The sequence below is a fragment of the Carya illinoinensis genome, chromosome 1 (genome assembly GCF_018687715.1).
Source record: "Carya illinoinensis cultivar Pawnee chromosome 1, C.illinoinensisPawnee_v1, whole genome shotgun sequence".
Lineage (NCBI taxonomy): Eukaryota > Viridiplantae > Streptophyta > Magnoliopsida > Fagales > Juglandaceae > Carya > Carya illinoinensis.
The window spans coordinates 1,275,612-1,292,004 of NC_056752.1; the positions used below are offsets into that span (position 1 = coordinate 1,275,612).

The 16,393-nt window shown below is 35.3% G+C and overlaps 3 protein-coding genes across 3 annotated transcripts; all 3 read right to left on the minus strand.

The window, feature by feature from the left end:
• Positions 1-444: 444 nt before the first annotated feature.
• On the minus strand, positions 445-4,489 carry LOC122304778 (FRIGIDA-like protein 3). The gene is made up of 4 exons (XM_043117045.1): positions 4,295-4,489; positions 1,679-2,754; positions 1,277-1,452; positions 445-1,183 (listed from the first exon to the last, which is right to left on the minus strand). Exons 2-4 carry the CDS (start codon positions 2,715-2,717, stop codon positions 677-679), a joined length of 1,722 nt encoding a protein of 573 aa, XP_042972979.1. The 5' UTR covers positions 2,718-2,754; positions 4,295-4,489; the 3' UTR covers positions 445-676.
• A 1,861-nt stretch (positions 4,490-6,350) lies between these two features.
• On the minus strand, positions 6,351-10,326 carry LOC122304784 (metal transporter Nramp3-like). The gene is made up of 4 exons (XM_043117051.1): positions 9,543-10,326; positions 8,800-8,936; positions 8,020-8,672; positions 6,351-7,021 (listed from the first exon to the last, which is right to left on the minus strand). Exons 1-4 carry the CDS (start codon positions 10,088-10,090, stop codon positions 6,806-6,808), a joined length of 1,554 nt encoding a protein of 517 aa, XP_042972985.1. The 5' UTR covers positions 10,091-10,326; the 3' UTR covers positions 6,351-6,805.
• A 3,522-nt stretch (positions 10,327-13,848) lies between these two features.
• Positions 13,849-16,184, minus strand: LOC122304787 (E3 ubiquitin-protein ligase APD2-like). The gene is made up of 5 exons (XM_043117054.1): positions 15,872-16,184; positions 15,070-15,209; positions 14,859-14,928; positions 14,150-14,474; positions 13,849-14,043 (listed from the first exon to the last, which is right to left on the minus strand). The coding sequence occupies exons 2-5, from the start codon at positions 15,154-15,156 to the stop codon at positions 13,965-13,967; spliced, it is 561 nt and encodes a 186-aa protein (XP_042972988.1). The 5' UTR covers positions 15,157-15,209; positions 15,872-16,184; the 3' UTR covers positions 13,849-13,964.
• Between the last annotated feature and the right edge of the window lie 209 nt (positions 16,185-16,393).

The following is a 16,393-nucleotide window of genomic DNA, read 5'->3' on the forward strand; positions in this document are numbered from 1 at the left end:
ACGAATGATGGTGCATATGCGCAATCAAAGTAGGTATCCTGTCAGGTTGAAATTTTTTTTTAAAAAAAAGGTGGGTATTAGGATGAGATGGCCTCAATTGCTGACTATGAAATCTTGAAGTTTACACAAGTCAACGATATCTTTTGGCCTAGAAAGAAATAACGAAAAATGCCAATGACATGCTTATTAATAGTTGATTAAAAAAAATGATTTCATTGATGTAACATAATATGATTCGACAAATTGTAAAATTATGTTATTAAAAGTAGATCTATTGAACTATATCAAAAACCACCTCAATTTGTGGAAAAAATACCACTACTCTTTGTTTGAAATCCCGAAATCATCATCTTGGAAGATACGAACGCAGGGGAAAAAAATGGGATAAGTTGAGTCTCTAGTGTTTAGAGAGAGAGAGAGGATTGGGGTGAGAAGAGATGAAAAGAAAAGAAAGTGCAACCAGTCTCTACTTTATCAAAAACAACGTGCTCACGTCTTGCATGGTTATCTCACAGAGTACTATTTTGTTTGTAATGCATTTGACAAGAGAAGCCTTGAACCTTAATGGCAAAAGAAAAATGGAACATGCTTGCATCGGACAAAAATTATCAAATGAGTTAGTCTTGCTCCGGCATCTCTACTACACTTGCTTTCCTACGGTACCTGCATGTGTCAATCACATATATGGCTGGTGCGAAGACTGCAATCCACCACCAATATAACTGCCATAATTAGTAGAAGCGGCATTAATCGAGGTTGGAGTAGATCTGTCATCTTGGGGATAGTAGTATAGTCTTTGATCATGAGCTTGCTGAGCATATGTAGACTGGCTAGGGGCTTGATAATCATAGGCTGCCACACCAGCATGAGGATACCTCTCAGAAATTACTGCATAGGCTGCCCTGTCAACAAAAGCAGGCGGACCCTGCCTACCAGCAGTGGCACCTCCAGCAACGGTAACACCAGGTGCACGGAATCCACGGAATCCTCCATGCCCTCTTGGCTTCTTTGATTGTTGACGTTTGCCAAAGTCTCCACCCTTCCTTTTATCCGTCTTGGATTTCTCCAGTTGAGCGACCCTTTTCAGAAGCGGATCAAGTGGGTAGTCTGCTTCAAGCTTGAACTCTTCAACACACTTGATTACAGCTTTCAATGCTGCAAGTTCTTGTGCATTTACGTCAATCTGCTAGTAAACAAGAATTTGCCATTAAGTAGTCCAAAAACAAATAAATCCCAAACCATCACTTGGTGTTTCTATTGAATAACGGAAAAGCACCTGTACACCAGCAACACCTTCTGAACTCGCACCCTTTCCTTGTGAGTTTCTCCTCAAGTCCTTCAAGTATGTCTTTAGGAGGGGTACAGGAGGAAAGCTTCTGGTAAGCTCGAAGGCATGAATCAACCGTACCGCATTAACCTGTTTCCCACTGCTGATCAATAGCTCAATAACATCTGCACCAATAGTCAAAGTACAGGTCAGTCAATATCCAATAACAAAAAACTTCTTTTAGTAATGGAAAAATATATCCTCAAAGCGGCACTGGCCAAGTCGCACATGCTTCTCAAATTGTTTGACAAGCTACCGAGACCTAAAGGAACAAAGCGCAAGGGGCATCTCATCGAAACAAGGCAGAAGTCTCCAGACCCCATCAGGTCAGTTAGTTGAAAGAACACCAACCTGGCATTTTATGTGTTAACCCAAGAGTGCGGCAGAGCTCAGGTGCCTGCCTGCGGTGAGCAACTGCAAGAACAAACTTGCAGAGTTCTTCTTCATCAAACTCCGAAGCAATCCTAAAAGTTGCGAGGAGCTGCAAGAATGCCTCTGCTTCCAATGAATTTCCATTGGCAGCATCTATGCCTGCATTAGCCAACTTAGGCTTCCACTCATCAGCAATTGCCTTGGCTTGCTGCTTGGACTCGGGGTTCAGAAGGTGATCACCCCCTGGGTCAACCCTTGCCAATAAGGCAGTCATGGCTTCCAAAAACATCACACAGGATTTGCGCATGCCCTGAAGGGCAGCATCCCTCTTATCCATTGGTAGGGTAGTCTCATCGGGGGGGCAAAACCCCTCCAGTGAATCCAGCACCAAAAGGGCTGGTTCAGTTGCACTTTCAAGTGCAACAGAAAGTTCCTCACGGATGGCATTTAGATATTTTTTATTCTCCATAGTATAATTCAGAAGCCCTTTTGCATCCATCTGCCGGCAAAATTGTGTCAGCTCTGGGCGTGGCTTAACCTCAACAGCCACGCCTTCAGCATTTTCACCGGTTTTAAGAGAAGAATCATCCTCAGGGGAATTCATATCACCCTGAGAGCTGCTTACCTTGTCTTTGCTGTCCCCATCATCAACATGCTCCACAGATGTTGGCAGGTGATTTGCTCGTGCCTCCGCAATTGCAGTAACAGCGGCATCTTTTAGCTCCTGCACACGGTCCAAAAGGGCTTGCTCTTTCGCATTGACAGCAGCCACTTTCTCTGCAATCAACGAATGAGTTTCAGCTTCTTTCTCCTCAAATTCCTTCTCCTTTGCTTCAAGCTCTTCAAATTTGTTCTTCAACAATGTCTCAAGGTTGCGGAAGTGTTCTTCAACTTCCATCCACCGAACCTTATCCTTAGAAGCATCTTTGTAAGCTTCAAGTTCAAGACATGCATAGCCAAGCTGTTCTATCAGAGAGGATGTTGTATCATTTACTCCAGCTTGCTCTATATCAGCCATGGCCACGCAAAGTGCTCAACAAAGCTTCAAGAAAATGCTACAAAAATAATTTTTAAAAAAAAAAAAAAAAAAAAAAAAAAAAAAGGCAGAAAGATTAGCAACACAAGACAAAACGCAATTTAATGAGCTTGTGGGTATACCTGTATAGAAAACTTGATGAGCAGACAGATAACCCTTACTATATCTGTATCTATATTAGTTCACATATAGAAAATTTACAACCCTCGTGCATAAGCAGTGAGGTAAGATTATTATTCCTTTAAAAAAAAAAAAAAAAACCTTTCAGGAAACTGTATGAACTTCCATATTCCATAGCTTTACATGAAAAAAACCAAAAACGAAAACACATACATACATGCGCACACATTTCCTTTTTATTTGATTAGTATCAAAATCTCCAAGGAAAGGGAAAGCATGTCAAACTGATGGGTGAATTGAACTATCTTACCCTAAATTCTAGGACATTTCCATGGTCCCACCCACTAAACAATAGCATCCTTTGCAATGTCTCCCCTAAACTTTATATTCAGAAACCAAATCTCTCCCTGTATTAATTTGCAATTGCAGTCATCTTTAGCCTTAGTTTCCATGTGATTGCTGAAGAAATAAAATAAAAATAAGCATTTGTGCACGCCATGACGTCATAAGCATATAAATATAGCCATCACTATAACAAACGAATGGAGAACTTTAATGATAAGGCAACATTGTCACAAACTCTTTTTTTCTTCTTTTCTTTCTTTTTGGTGGCCGATTGCTCAAATTCAAAGTTTAGGGGAGGCAATGCTATCGACCTCACCTCATACCCCTGTGAATATACCCCCATAAAAATATCTCTCAATCTTACCCATTAAAGTGCAGCCTATTGGTCAAAAGACAAACTTGGGATAAGCTGTAAACTCAGACACTCTAGGTTTGCCTGAATTAACTAATACACATTTCTGGCGGGTATGGTCGTGTGTCCAGGATTTACTCCTCAAGGTGGTTCCAAAAGGCCATGCCTTAATGATGTTCCAAGTCATTAACAAAATCTCCCTCAATCTTAAAATTAATACAAGAATACATTGTGCATAAGTGAAGATCTCCAAAACCAGTCTGCCAGTGGCTTCGTGCCTTCCAACAAATACACAAAGGAAAATCTCAAAAGCTACTGTATCCTCAAGGACTAGTCACTTAATGAAGTGACTTCTTCCTTTAGTACCATTAAAAAAAAAAAAAAAAAACTCCATTATTGCTTATTTCCATTTCCTAGTAGCTCAATTCAATTCCTACAAACTTCAGCTGCGTACCAGAGTTTCTGATTTCTATTGGATAAGTGAGTTTTTGTAACGAATAAAAGGACGAAAGAGAAGTACACAAAAGAAAACCCAAAATCTCGAATTTCCCCCTCGGAAGTTCACCATTCTTCACCACCAAAAAGATAGCAAATACAGAAGGAACCTATTACTGAGGAAATGAAATTTTCAAATCCCTAAACCAATTGCGCAGAATATAGATAGGGTAAAGTCAGACAATTAAAATAGAAAAAAAAAATTGCATCCAATAAAAGAAGGTGGAGAGGTAGGGAAATAGCGTACCTGTACAGAGGCCAGAAAAAGAACACAAATGCGAGAATGTCTCGAAGTCGAAGCGAGTTCAACTCTCACTCAGTGAGCCACAGGTTACGAAATAGAAGCAATTTCGAGGTCGAGTTTAGCTGTAGCAGCATGAACCCTAAAACTCTCGCTCTGTTCTAGTGACGAGGGTCGATTCTATGTCGTTTTGTACACCAACTGTGGTCTATAATCAAAGCCGTAGGCATTTTTTTTTTTCTTTTATTTTTTATTTTTTTGGTTTATTGTCTCAACGGTTGTACGTCGTCTCAACTTCCACCGTCCAAAACTGGTTAAGCAGTAAGATCTCTCGCGTCCATTATACTTTCAATTTACGCCCCGTTTGTAACTAAAGGCTGAGGTGGTTAAGTAAAATTAAATTATTTTATTTCTTTTTATATAATTATTATAATTTTTTTAAATTTTTATATAGAATATAATAAATAATTTAATTTTTTAAATAAAATTAATATTAAAAAATTATATTATAATAATATTTTATTCAATTTTTAATAAAATATCTAATCTCATATCATCTGAACTATGTAATTAAACGAGACCATATTAATTAAGATTAATTTAGTTCAGTCTAATTTTAAATTAAGTCTAACATTCAAATATTTAGCTCTCAAATTATTAAACTTATCTTAACTCAAAACTTCTTTACACATATAACCCACGATCTTTCTTCAACTTAATACTTCTTTACACATAGGACTTATAACATTTTTTAACTTCTCATAAATACATCTAAACTTATATTAGGTGAGCCTCAAAAAATTCATTCTACCATCTTAATTCATTATTATTAATAAAAAACTTAACTTATCTTAACTTAATTTAACATACAAACGAACCTTAATTTCCATTATATTAATTATAAATTAAATAAATTATATTAATCCAAATAATTATATTCATTCTTTTTTACAACTTCAACAGCCCATTGCTTAATATTACATTTGGATAGTGAGGTGATATCAGATATTTTATGAATAATAGTGAAAAAGTAGTAATAAAATATTAAATAATAGTAAATAATAATACAAAATAGTAAAAAATATGTAAAAAATAATAATAAAATAATAAATAATAGTAAAATATTCTCATAATACTTTACCACCCAGACCAGCTAAATCAACAAGATAAACGGATTATGTTTATTGAGTGTATTCACAATAATAATGCGAAGAATCATTTTATAAATAATGCAATCGTCTTATTTTTATCCCACTATAATGAGATGACACAATTTATCAACCTATAAATCTTTATTTTAAAAATATAAATGACGATTTAAAGATAATAGAAAATATCGCATTTTACACAGTAAATTATAAATAGAATAAGGGTGTTATTCGCAGTATTACTCATGTAACAAAAAAGTCTAATGCGCAGCGAAAGAAAGGAAGGAATGGTCCCATGAGAAGTAATATTCTACTATAGAATAAAGTATATACCATTACCACTAAAGAAGTCCGAAGTCCTCCGACTCAACCATGATACGTGGCACATAGTCTCACAAATGGACTTGAGTGTACCAAAGTAACATGCAACCAGGATCAGGTAGGCATTATATAGTTACATAGTATAGTATATACAAATCCGCTAATATTTTCCTAATTCCTTGAGCTCATAACCGAAGAATTTATTCAAATTTTGGTGTGTACCGACATGATTGTCGGAGACACCGAAATTCTGTCAAGGTTGCCTCCCCAACTATTTTGCTAATCCCACCTCATCTGTGTCATTCTAAGAATTTGTAAACATGGTTAGATCCAAAGGATTATTTGAATTTTCCTATATTACTCTTTCGGTTGAAGTGATGGATACTGGCTTTCAGATATGTAATAAAAAAAAGGATAAGAAACCGCAACGATCACTGTACAAAGAGCTCTTAGGATCAAACCCATTATTTTTGCACTATGATTTATGCACATGAATGACATTACCATTTTTCTGTATGATATCAAATTTTCAGTGTTATTGGATTGCCTGAAAGAGATTTATCCTCTACACCGTCTGAGGAGCATTGCATCCATGTACAAAGATGGTGGTTTTATTCCAAACAAGAATGAGCTGCCAATGTTATTGGCAAGCATGCATTTCAGATACCAATAATTTAGGAAAATGTGATTACAATATGACAGTGGATTGAAGAAACAAATTAACAAGAAATTCCCAAACCCAATCTGAATATTGCCAGGTAAAATACAGGTGTTGCAACACTACAGCTAAATGCCACATAGCCTCAAAAGCAGGCCCCTGCAGCCTTGATTTCTTCAATATATAAACAAATTTTATCATACGTAATATTATGACACTGATTTCACATTTGTAAACAACTCATCCATGTTTAAAGATTGAGGGTCAAGCTTTATCAGACAGGTCTTCTGTGCAAATGCAGTCTGACAGCATTTTCTCAATCTGGCAGTTATTAAAAGTACTGTATATTTAAACACCCTGCAATTGAAACTGGCAATGGAGATTGGTTACTCAATTTTCTGCCTCAGTAACACTCTTGGGTTGGCGGCACCAACTTGAAAAGGTGACTCCCCGAGATACAAGGTAAATTATAAATGCAACATATGCAGATATAAACACACCCAAAACAGAGCCAAACAACACCCCGTTCACTTCAGAGGAGAAGAAGTCCACCAAAAGATACCCATTAATCACTATCACCAGTGCTGCCACGAGCCATGCAGCCATCTGTAAGTAAAAGATAGAGTTAAGAGCAGGCGAGTCCTTGGACCATTACTAACTTAATTCTGATCACTGTACAAGAAAAAGCAAGTCTTAAGCAGCATGACTAGCAAGTAATGAAAAATAAGGAGGGGAAAGTATTCTTAGCGTATAAACTTGCAAGGTAAATTACCAAATCAGTCTCCACAGACATCTCATTAACAACTGAATCCAAATCGAACCCTTTTTTATGAGTTACCACCAGAATCAGATTAGTGCGTCAAATGTGGGAGATAATGGAAGCATCCCTCATTTATAAAAAAAGATACAGTTACACTCTACTCAAAATACTTAAAAATAAAAGAAGAAATTAGTGGTCCATGACCATGGTAAGTTTGTGGGGGGAGGAGGTGTTTGTAAGTTACTCTTTTATTTTCAATAAGACAAAATGATCTTTATAAGAAATTGATGGCACACAATTTCAGAAAACAACAGGAAAAAGGTATACACATCTTTTCCTTTCAAAATAAACATGAGACACTGCCTCTGTATGTTTATATGCATGTATGATGCATCAAGTCAGTTGGTAACATTAACAGGAAGTAAGCAAGAGGATAAACTGATCACCAATCGTGCAAGTTATGTTCATAGGAACATTGGCACAGACTAGGGAGATAATTAAATGTCCAATGAAGACTTAATCTGACTGGGTATGTTTTACTTAGTGGTAAAGAAACACTATTCCCTTTTAATCAAACCCAGACAACTTCTCAACATATAAAATAACATGAAGACAGCAGTTGACAGATTGTATTAGATAACTATCTAAAGAATGAAGCCATTTAAAGACTGAAAATTTGTACTGGATAACTATCCATACTGAAAGCAGAGGAAAGATATAGAGACTGTGAGTGTTCTACAAGATCCCCTGAAATTAGTGGCTAACTAAGGATTTCTGTAAAATGTTAAAAACTGAAAATGGTTGGGTTTTACGGTTCGGACAAACAATAAAAGGATTAACATACCTTGAGTATAGGACCGATTGTAAAAGTGCCCATGATCTGCTCCTTTGATACCAAACAAAGCAGGGGGATAAGTGCAAAGGGAATCTGGACTGACTGAAGCACATTAAGCCATTCATTTAAATTATCTAATGTACCCTCAGAAGTGTCAAAGACAAGAGCAACTACCATCGTAGGGACGATTGCGAAGCTTCGAGTGATCAATGCCCTAACCCATTTTTTCAGCCTCAAGTTTAGGAAACCTCCCATTATAAACTGCCCTGCGTAAGTACCAGTAATAGTGCTGCTTTGGCCAGCTGCTAATAATCCAATACCCCAGATATATAAAATCGGAAAAAATCCACCCCCGTATTTTTCTTGAAGGTACTGCCCTGCGTTTATAAGGCCAATGCTATTGGCTATTTCTGTACCATAAAACCCTTGGGCAAACACAGTCGTAACAAAGAGATTGATAATGAATGACACAAAAAGGGCAACACTTGACTCAATAGAATAGTAATTAAGAGCTTCTTGGATTCGGCCTTTCTTGCTATGGTCAATCTCCCTTGATTGCACGAGAGCCGAGTGCAAGAAAATATTGTGAGGCATAATAATGCAACCCACAACTCCAACAGCCTGCTGTATTGTTTTGGAGCTCAGTTTTGGAATTAAAATACCTATGAAGACGTATACATTTGACCGTGGGTTAGTGCAAGGCAGCATATATAATAGTTTGAAACTTGCATAAATATAAAAACAAATTAGGAAGAAAAAGATTCTGAATAATTAAAAGCATATTCTTACCAAGAAGAAGTTCTATGCCACTGGGCTTTGCTTCGCCAAACATCCAAGCAAATGAGACGGCCATTGTCGCAATGAGAACAGCAAAGACGGCTTCCAATTTCCTTACACCGTAGTTCTCAAGTAATAGGAAGATAAAACTGTAAAAAGGCAATAAAACAAGCATTCTTGTTAGAGCTATAATTTTGCCAACAAATAAATATGCACGATTCAGTGGCTGACAAAATTAAAAGAAAGAAAATTCGTATGTAAACAATTTTGTTTTCTTAATGACAAAACAACATCTCTTTCACTTCGACACTCAACAGAACCTGATTAAACCATCCAGCTTGATACAAGAGAATTTTCTTAATTTTTTCCATCTTCTTTGGTGAATTAACCAAACTCAGTTTTCCCGGAAATCAACCAGAAATATCGTTTGTGAGCCACCCTATATAATTCATTATTTGTTTATTTTGAGATCAGGCTATTCCCAACGAAAAACTTGGAAAACCTTCTACTACCTCAAAGACCCAAAATATATCCAAGTGAACATCCCTTCTAAAACTCAGAAGAGCGTCAAACACGATCTAATCAGAGGAAAAACCGACAAAAAAGTGTGAAATGAAGAAGTTCTCAACGTCAAATTCAAATGTTTTGCAAGACAAAACCCAAAAGGCGTCAAATTCATTAGAACCGAAATATAATACCACCAAACGGAAACATAATTCAGAAAATAGAAATCATGGGCATAAGTAATTGATTACCAATCAAGAGCGGTTATGATGACCCCAGACCAGAGAGGCAAAAACCCACTACTCAAAATGTTAATAGCAATTGCGCTGCCAATAACCTCCTGAATATCAGCCCCAATGAGAGCCAACTCGGCCATCACCCAAAGCACCAGCCTTGCCCATGTGGGGTACTCTTCCCTGCAGAGCTCGGCCAAGTGGCGCCCGGTGGCAACGCCGAGCCGAGCGGCCAGAAGCTGCACCAACAATCCCATGGCTGTGGCCCACATAAGCAGCCACAGCAGCGAGTACCCGGCGATGGCGCCGGCCTGGAGATCCCCCCCCAAGTTCCCAGGGTCCAGGAACGCTATGCTCATCAAGAACCCAGGCCCCGTGAACAGCCAAAGCTTCTTCCACGAGAACGGCGGCACGCGGTCGGATCCGGACCCGGAGTTTTCAGCGTCGTCTTCATCAATTCTGTCAATGAGGACTTTCTCGTCCGAGTCGTAGGCGGTCTCTTGTTGCTCCTCATGGTCCGAGCCCACCAACAGTGGTCGCTGTTGCTCGGGGTCCTGGGGCAGCATCACACGGGTATTGGTTTCCGCCTGAGAAAGAGGACTGTTGAAACTGCCGGGAAATTGAGTTATGGTTACGTAGAGCAAAGGCTTTGGTACTTGGGAGTGGTACGGCGATTGATTTACAGCCGCCCGGTGTTGATTTTATCGTCCAGCAGGGACAACGTTGTCGTAAAGCGAAAGAAAGAGCTCCGAAAACTGCCTGGTGACCCCTTACTCGAGCTCTTTTTCTTTCAACTTTTTCCTTTTTGGTTCTGTTTTGGATATATCTGGCAAGGGAATTTAGTATTTACAGCTTCTCTATTAGTAGCGAATGATAACGCGGCACGTGGAAATATACTTTAATATAAAAATGTTAAACATTTAATAATATTTATACCAATCATTGTTAAACCATATAATAATTTAAGAATAATTAGATATTATCATATTAGCCGAATTAAATGGTAACAGAAGAATGGTGTAGTTTTTAGTTTCACTGAGTCAACAATATTCATGAGCAATCCACTTATTTATTCCCTTTTCACTTTCTTAGGCCAATAAATCTTATCTTTTTTAGGTTATATTTGATCACTGAGAATTCTCAGATAAAAATTTTGAGTTTTAAGATTAAATGTTAAAATATTATATTTTAATATTATTATTATTTTGAGATTTGAAAAAATTAAGAAAAAGTTAAATTGTTTATTATATTTTGTATAAAAATTTAGAAAAGTTATAATGATAAAATGAAAATTTTATGTTTGAGATGAAAATTTCCAATGGCCAAACAGTATATAATGTCCATGTTTATTATCAAAAGGCATAAATAGCTTCTCATTTTTAGAAAATTTTCATTTCATCTCTTTTCATCTTAATTATTATAATTTTTTTAAATTTTTATATAAAATAAAATAAATAATTCAATTTTTTTAAATTCTAATACAAAAAAATATTAAAATAATATATTCTACTAATATTTTATTTAACTTTAAACTTTAATATCAACTCATCCCATCTCATCTCTAAAAATAAACGAGAAATATAAAGAAAATTTTAAGTAGGTCTGGGACAATACTAGGTGACTACTAAATGTGCATATTAGTACAAATTAGTTTTTATTTTTATTTTTTAATTATTTTTTAAACATTCTTAATTATTAAAGAAAAAATTAAAAAAATATATAAATTTACTAATAGTGACTTCCTTAATCATTAAGAAATAATAAAAAAAATGGTAGACATATTTGATGAATATATTTAATAGTCATAATATTATTATTCTTTTATTTATTTATTCTTATTTTTAGTATAAAATATCATATACAAAGAGAAAAAAGTTTTGAAAAGTTAGTAAGATATCCCAAACTAAAGACCTTTGAGAAATATTATTATTTTAGAATAAATATCAAAAGCTTACTAATGAGTAAAAGAAATTTGATTTAGAAGATATATTCTCTTGAAATCATTTTAATTTTCTTTTTTAAAAATAATAATTACAAAAATAAATGGATCATAGTTTCCAATACTCATTCCCAATATATCGCTTGAAATTTCGGTATCTATATGTGACTGTCATTTGAATTTTTCCTTATCAACGTTAACATAGACGCCCCCGTTTTGTAAGCTTGCTCATTACAATGATGTCCGGCTGCTCCCAAGTCTTCCAGTCCGTTTGATGGACCCCATGTGTGGGACAAGGATCCACTGACTCCTTGTCCCGCCGAAGTGCGTGCGTGCGTGCGTGCGTGCGTGCGTGGGGTCAATTAGTAGGCAGGAGTCTTTGTCGTGGAGGGCCGGAGGCTCGAGGGTGCTCGCGCTCGCGCTTTCCTCTTGCCCCCACCCTTCCCCTTTGACGGTTTGACGACAAAATTAATAATATCCCATTAACCCTTTACTGACACACTGTCTGTAAAAAAAAAATGTACGGACTGTGCAGTGGTCCATTTCGACTCAAAATCCCATAGTTATTATATGCGAGGAATGTAACAAATCTATTATTAAGTCGATTGTGGGAGTATATTATTTAAATAATAAGATTTTATTTATTAAATTTTATTTTATAAATTAATAGAGTTTTTTAAAGAAGAATATATAAAAGAAGAAATAGATTATATTTTATGAGATAAATTTGAATTTATAAAAAATATATAACTTAATATATTGGAATATTGCTTTTATTTAAAAAAATTGGTTTTATACTTTTAATGCTTTCAAAAAGATCGGATCACGACAAAATGAGTTTCTGTGCTTCATGCTTTGTCACATTCCCAAACTCGCATCTAAGCTCATAAACTTATCATGCAATCGCACTTGTTTGAGAAATTTATATATATATAAAATATGTGGTGCAGAGATTTTAAAATAAAGTTGTATAAATAAATTTTTATTAAGTTAAAACATAGGTACAACCGTGTATTGTAGGGCAGGGGTGCCCTCAAACCTTCCATTACAATGCTTTCAATATTTGAAAAAATAAAAAAAAGTGTTACAATTATAATAATTTGAATAAAATAAATTTATAAATTAACGTATTATGTTATATTTATTTTATAATAAAAATAATTTTATAATATGATGTATTATAATTTATGGATTTAATTTTTTTAAATTGCTTTATTACTACAGCATTAAAACAAAAATCGTAAATAGACTGAAAGGTTGTGGAGTACTGCCCCAAACACTCTATCCTGATTTGCTTCAATCTCAACTTTAATCTATAAAAATAAAAGAAATGATATATTCAAGTTCTAAATGTAAACATCTTACACATGTTTTTTTTTTAAATAAAAATAAAAAATAATCACACCATGAGAAAATATGAAAAATTTATTTATTTTTATCCATATTTTTATAAAATATTTTATGTAAGATTTGTATATTAAGAACTTATATATCATTCATAAATAAATAAATAATGATTGCCGCATAAGACAGAAGATAGAATGAATGGAGCACGAATTGTGCTATTGCGCTGGCCCATGGTGTAACTTACCCTATACTGATCACCCTGTGGTCCTTCCTTTTGAAGCTAGGAAACTTCGTTATGGGATTTTTTTGACACTAAACTCTCGGTTTGTCTAATTATTACAAACACTAACGTGCGTTGGTGTTAAATGTTAATCACGAATTAGTTTATCCTATGTCGATCAATTATGTTTTTTGAACTACCTAAACACTTCCCTCTTCTTGCAGGTGTGGGATGGAAACCCTTTGTTCCTGTAGAGGATGCGGGTGGAGAACACTCTCCTCCTCTAAAAAGAGGAGGATAAAAGTTATATCTGTTATTTTGACAAAAAATTTGACTTTTTAATATTATCTATTAAGAATTTATGAAAATTAATATCATATTAATCTCAAAAGAATTTGATTAATGGTAGGAGTTTCAACAAAAATTAATTAATTTATATAATATATCATGTCACAGCTATAATTTCGTTTTGTTAACTTATGTTTCAATTTATTAAAAAAAAAAAATTATGTTTTTTGAACAAAACTTTTACTGTAATTTTCAACTGGTAAGGAATTGAATAAACGACATCCACTTATCTAGTTCGTCTAATCGAAGAATGAGGAAAGCAAAGATATGTACACTGGTTCCAAGTAGCTAGGCCAGCCTCTTTATGATTTTGCGGGGCTGAGAGTGAGTTGACAGTTGAAAATCATGATTTGAGCCTAGGGCATGGCCTACAACTTTTATAAGCTTTAAAAAAAAAAAAAAAAAAGGCACAATTTCTGAACCAAACCCATCTCTCTCTGCTTGACTAGCAATTACATCGAACAAAACAAAACAAGAAACAAAACAAGAGGTCTGTTATATATCCTGATCTCTGTCAATTAATTCAGAGACGGGTTTACTGACAAAATCCTCTCCCAGAAAATAAGAAAAAATAAATAAATAATCCCTAAGGAGCAAATAATTTTCTCACTTTGCCAATGAATCTTCTACAAACAGGACACGTCTTGTTTTCTCCATTGAAAATCCTGCAAAAAAATAACAAAAAAGACACAAGTTTTTAGGTATAAAAGAGATTATAATTGAGTAAGTGTAATATTGTGTGTAAAAGTTGAACGCCTTGGGATATCGTACCTTTGAGCACAGACATAACAGGTAGCACAGTGCCCACAAGGAACAAAGAAACAATTACGTTGTTCATCATAGCAAATTACGCATACTTTTTTGTCATACAAGTCTTCTTCTTGGGAACTACTATGACTACATGATCCATTAACACCATTATCTTTACAAATTCCTGACTCCAAATCTTCTTCACAAGTTCCATACGAGAATTGCACTGTCTTTCCTACCCATAATGGATTTGTTTCAGTACTTTCTTCTGCTTCCTCTCCGGTTCTCTCCTCATCAAACCCTTCAAAGTACTTCATTAGCATAAATATAACCACCACCAGCAACACTGCACCATAGCGAACATCATCATCATTTATATATACGTGGATTGAACAAAGAACTAGACACAATATTAAATGCTCATGTGAAGTTAGCACAGAGTCTCAAAGTTCTATATGAGGAGATACAATGATGTGTTTATCTCTCTATAATTAAACCATTAAACTCAATTTGACAATTGATAAAGATCTATGTTCAGTGCATGTAATTGTAACTGTGTCACCTATGTTGGGTTTCTATCATGTGTGGGGTCTAGTTGTGTTTGTGACAATCTGATTTAATGACCCGATTTAACATACTAATGTTGGCCTGATGAACCCAAAAACTATTTCAAATATTTATCTTCCTAACATGAGTTTCATATGCCATGCGATTATAAGGGATGACTTACCCAAAATTGCAACATAGGCGACAAGACGTGCCACGAAAGAGAGCGTAACGCACCAATCAGCAAAATCATCCTGCAATTATTTAGCAGGAAAAAAAAAAAAATCAGTCACCTTCAAATTATCCGGTTAGTTGGGTATGTTGGGAATATTTTTATCTAACAGTCAAAGCTACAGCCAACATGAGGCTAGCTAGTGATAATTGTAGTGTCATACTTCGCTGGACTTGGTTAAATTATAGGATTGAGAGCCGGCTGCCAAGTGGATATTTATTCTGTTCAGCACTCGTATAGTGGAACACATGATGCTTTTGCGTTGCTCCGGCTGCCTTGTTTTTCTTACAAATTCAAATTAATCTGAAAAAATTAAAGGGAAAAAAGGGGTTGCTGCACATGAGACTGAAACAGTAGTTGATAATCAGTGGTACAATATTGTATTTGAGAGTTTTGCTATATACAAGTGAGCTTACGTATCAATCTACGTATTTATATTTATGGATTCATATTCAAAATTCAAACTGACACTATTTTCAATGAATTATACTTTCTGACCAATCACATTGGATGAGTGTATATATTGGTGTGTAAAATCGCTTATAACTAAATTTTTTCTGTATTTAGAATCTGTTTGGAAACATAATTGTTTTTAAATATTTTTAAACTATTTTACTGTAATTTACAAATAATTTTATTACTATAGATAAATATTCTAAAATATTGTTAATATTCAAAATAGTGCGACATTTGCTCAAAGGTCATGTATATTCCAACAAAACGTGCCAAGGTATAAATGTGAACTACTAGTATCGATCTCTAGCGCTAGCTCTTCCAACATTAAGGAGATAATGTTGCAGATTCAAACTGAACCATGGAGAAGCGTCTCATATTGCTGATCTCCGGCTAGCCCAAGAAATCGACAACATAAAAAATCCAATCTACTGTTCATTCTCTTGTCCACTTTCCTCTGCCACAACTCCTAAACTTTTTAAAAAACAGAGAGAAAAGGGTTCATACATTACCTCAAAAAGATCTTGGAGTTTTCAAGTTCCGCTCTGACGTTCCTGGAGAATCCATGGAAAAAACACCCATTTTTCAAGTGGAGATGACAACGCCTGAACAATGGCTGTACCTTTACTGTTCGAGCCTTAATGTGAAAATGCAGGAAGGAAGAAGAATCGCAATGTTTAAAGATTGTAAGGAGAATGAGTGCACAATGCATGAATGGGAGGAGAAAGGGAAAAAAGTGCGAAATAAGAGCCGCATGTATCTGGAAAATTTGGTAGCAACCTAACAAGTCCGAGTACCATATTTATTAGGATTTATATAAAATTAAGGAAGAAGAACAGCGAGAATGTTAGGATCGTTCTGAGAGGCCGGACGTTGATCAAATTAACCACCAACTGGCGCGAGGAGGGAAGAATGGTAGTTGTTATTTTTCTGTCTTCCTTTGGGACCAACCAACCATTCTCGCAACTTTATTGCGGGTAACGGTATCGGAACGTCTTTATATATACCATGTTGAATGGTTGGTCAGCTTTTCT

Coding starts and splice junctions, on each gene's coding strand:
- LOC122304787 (XM_043117054.1), bottom strand. CDS start 15,156: ATGTGTTCCACTATACGAGTGCTGAACAGAATAAATATCCACTTGGCA. Junction 14,929..15,069: donor ATTTAACCAAGTCCAGCGAA/GTATGACACTAC, acceptor AAATAATTGCAG/GATGATTTTGCTGATTGGTG. Junction 14,044..14,149: donor TGTTATGTCTGTGCTCAAAG/GTACGATATCCC, acceptor ATTTTTTTGCAG/GATTTTCAATGGAGAAAACA.
- LOC122304784 (XM_043117051.1), bottom strand. CDS start 10,090: ATGCTGCCCCAGGACCCCGAGCAACAGCGACCACTGTTGGTGGGCTCG. Junction 8,673..8,799: donor TGGCATAGAACTTCTTCTTG/GTAAGAATATGC, acceptor ACGTCTTCATAG/GTATTTTAATTCCAAAACTG. Junction 7,022..8,019: donor CAATCGGTCCTATACTCAAG/GTATGTTAATCC, acceptor TTTTACTTACAG/ATGGCTGCATGGCTCGTGGC.
- LOC122304778 (XM_043117045.1), bottom strand. CDS start 2,717: ATGGCTGATATAGAGCAAGCTGGAGTAAATGATACAACATCCTCTCTG. Junction 1,453..1,678: donor GTTAACACATAAAATGCCAG/GTTGGTGTTCTT, acceptor CTATTGGTGCAG/ATGTTATTGAGCTATTGATC. Junction 1,184..1,276: donor AAGGTGTTGCTGGTGTACAG/GTGCTTTTCCGT, acceptor GTTTACTAGCAG/ATTGACGTAAATGCACAAGA.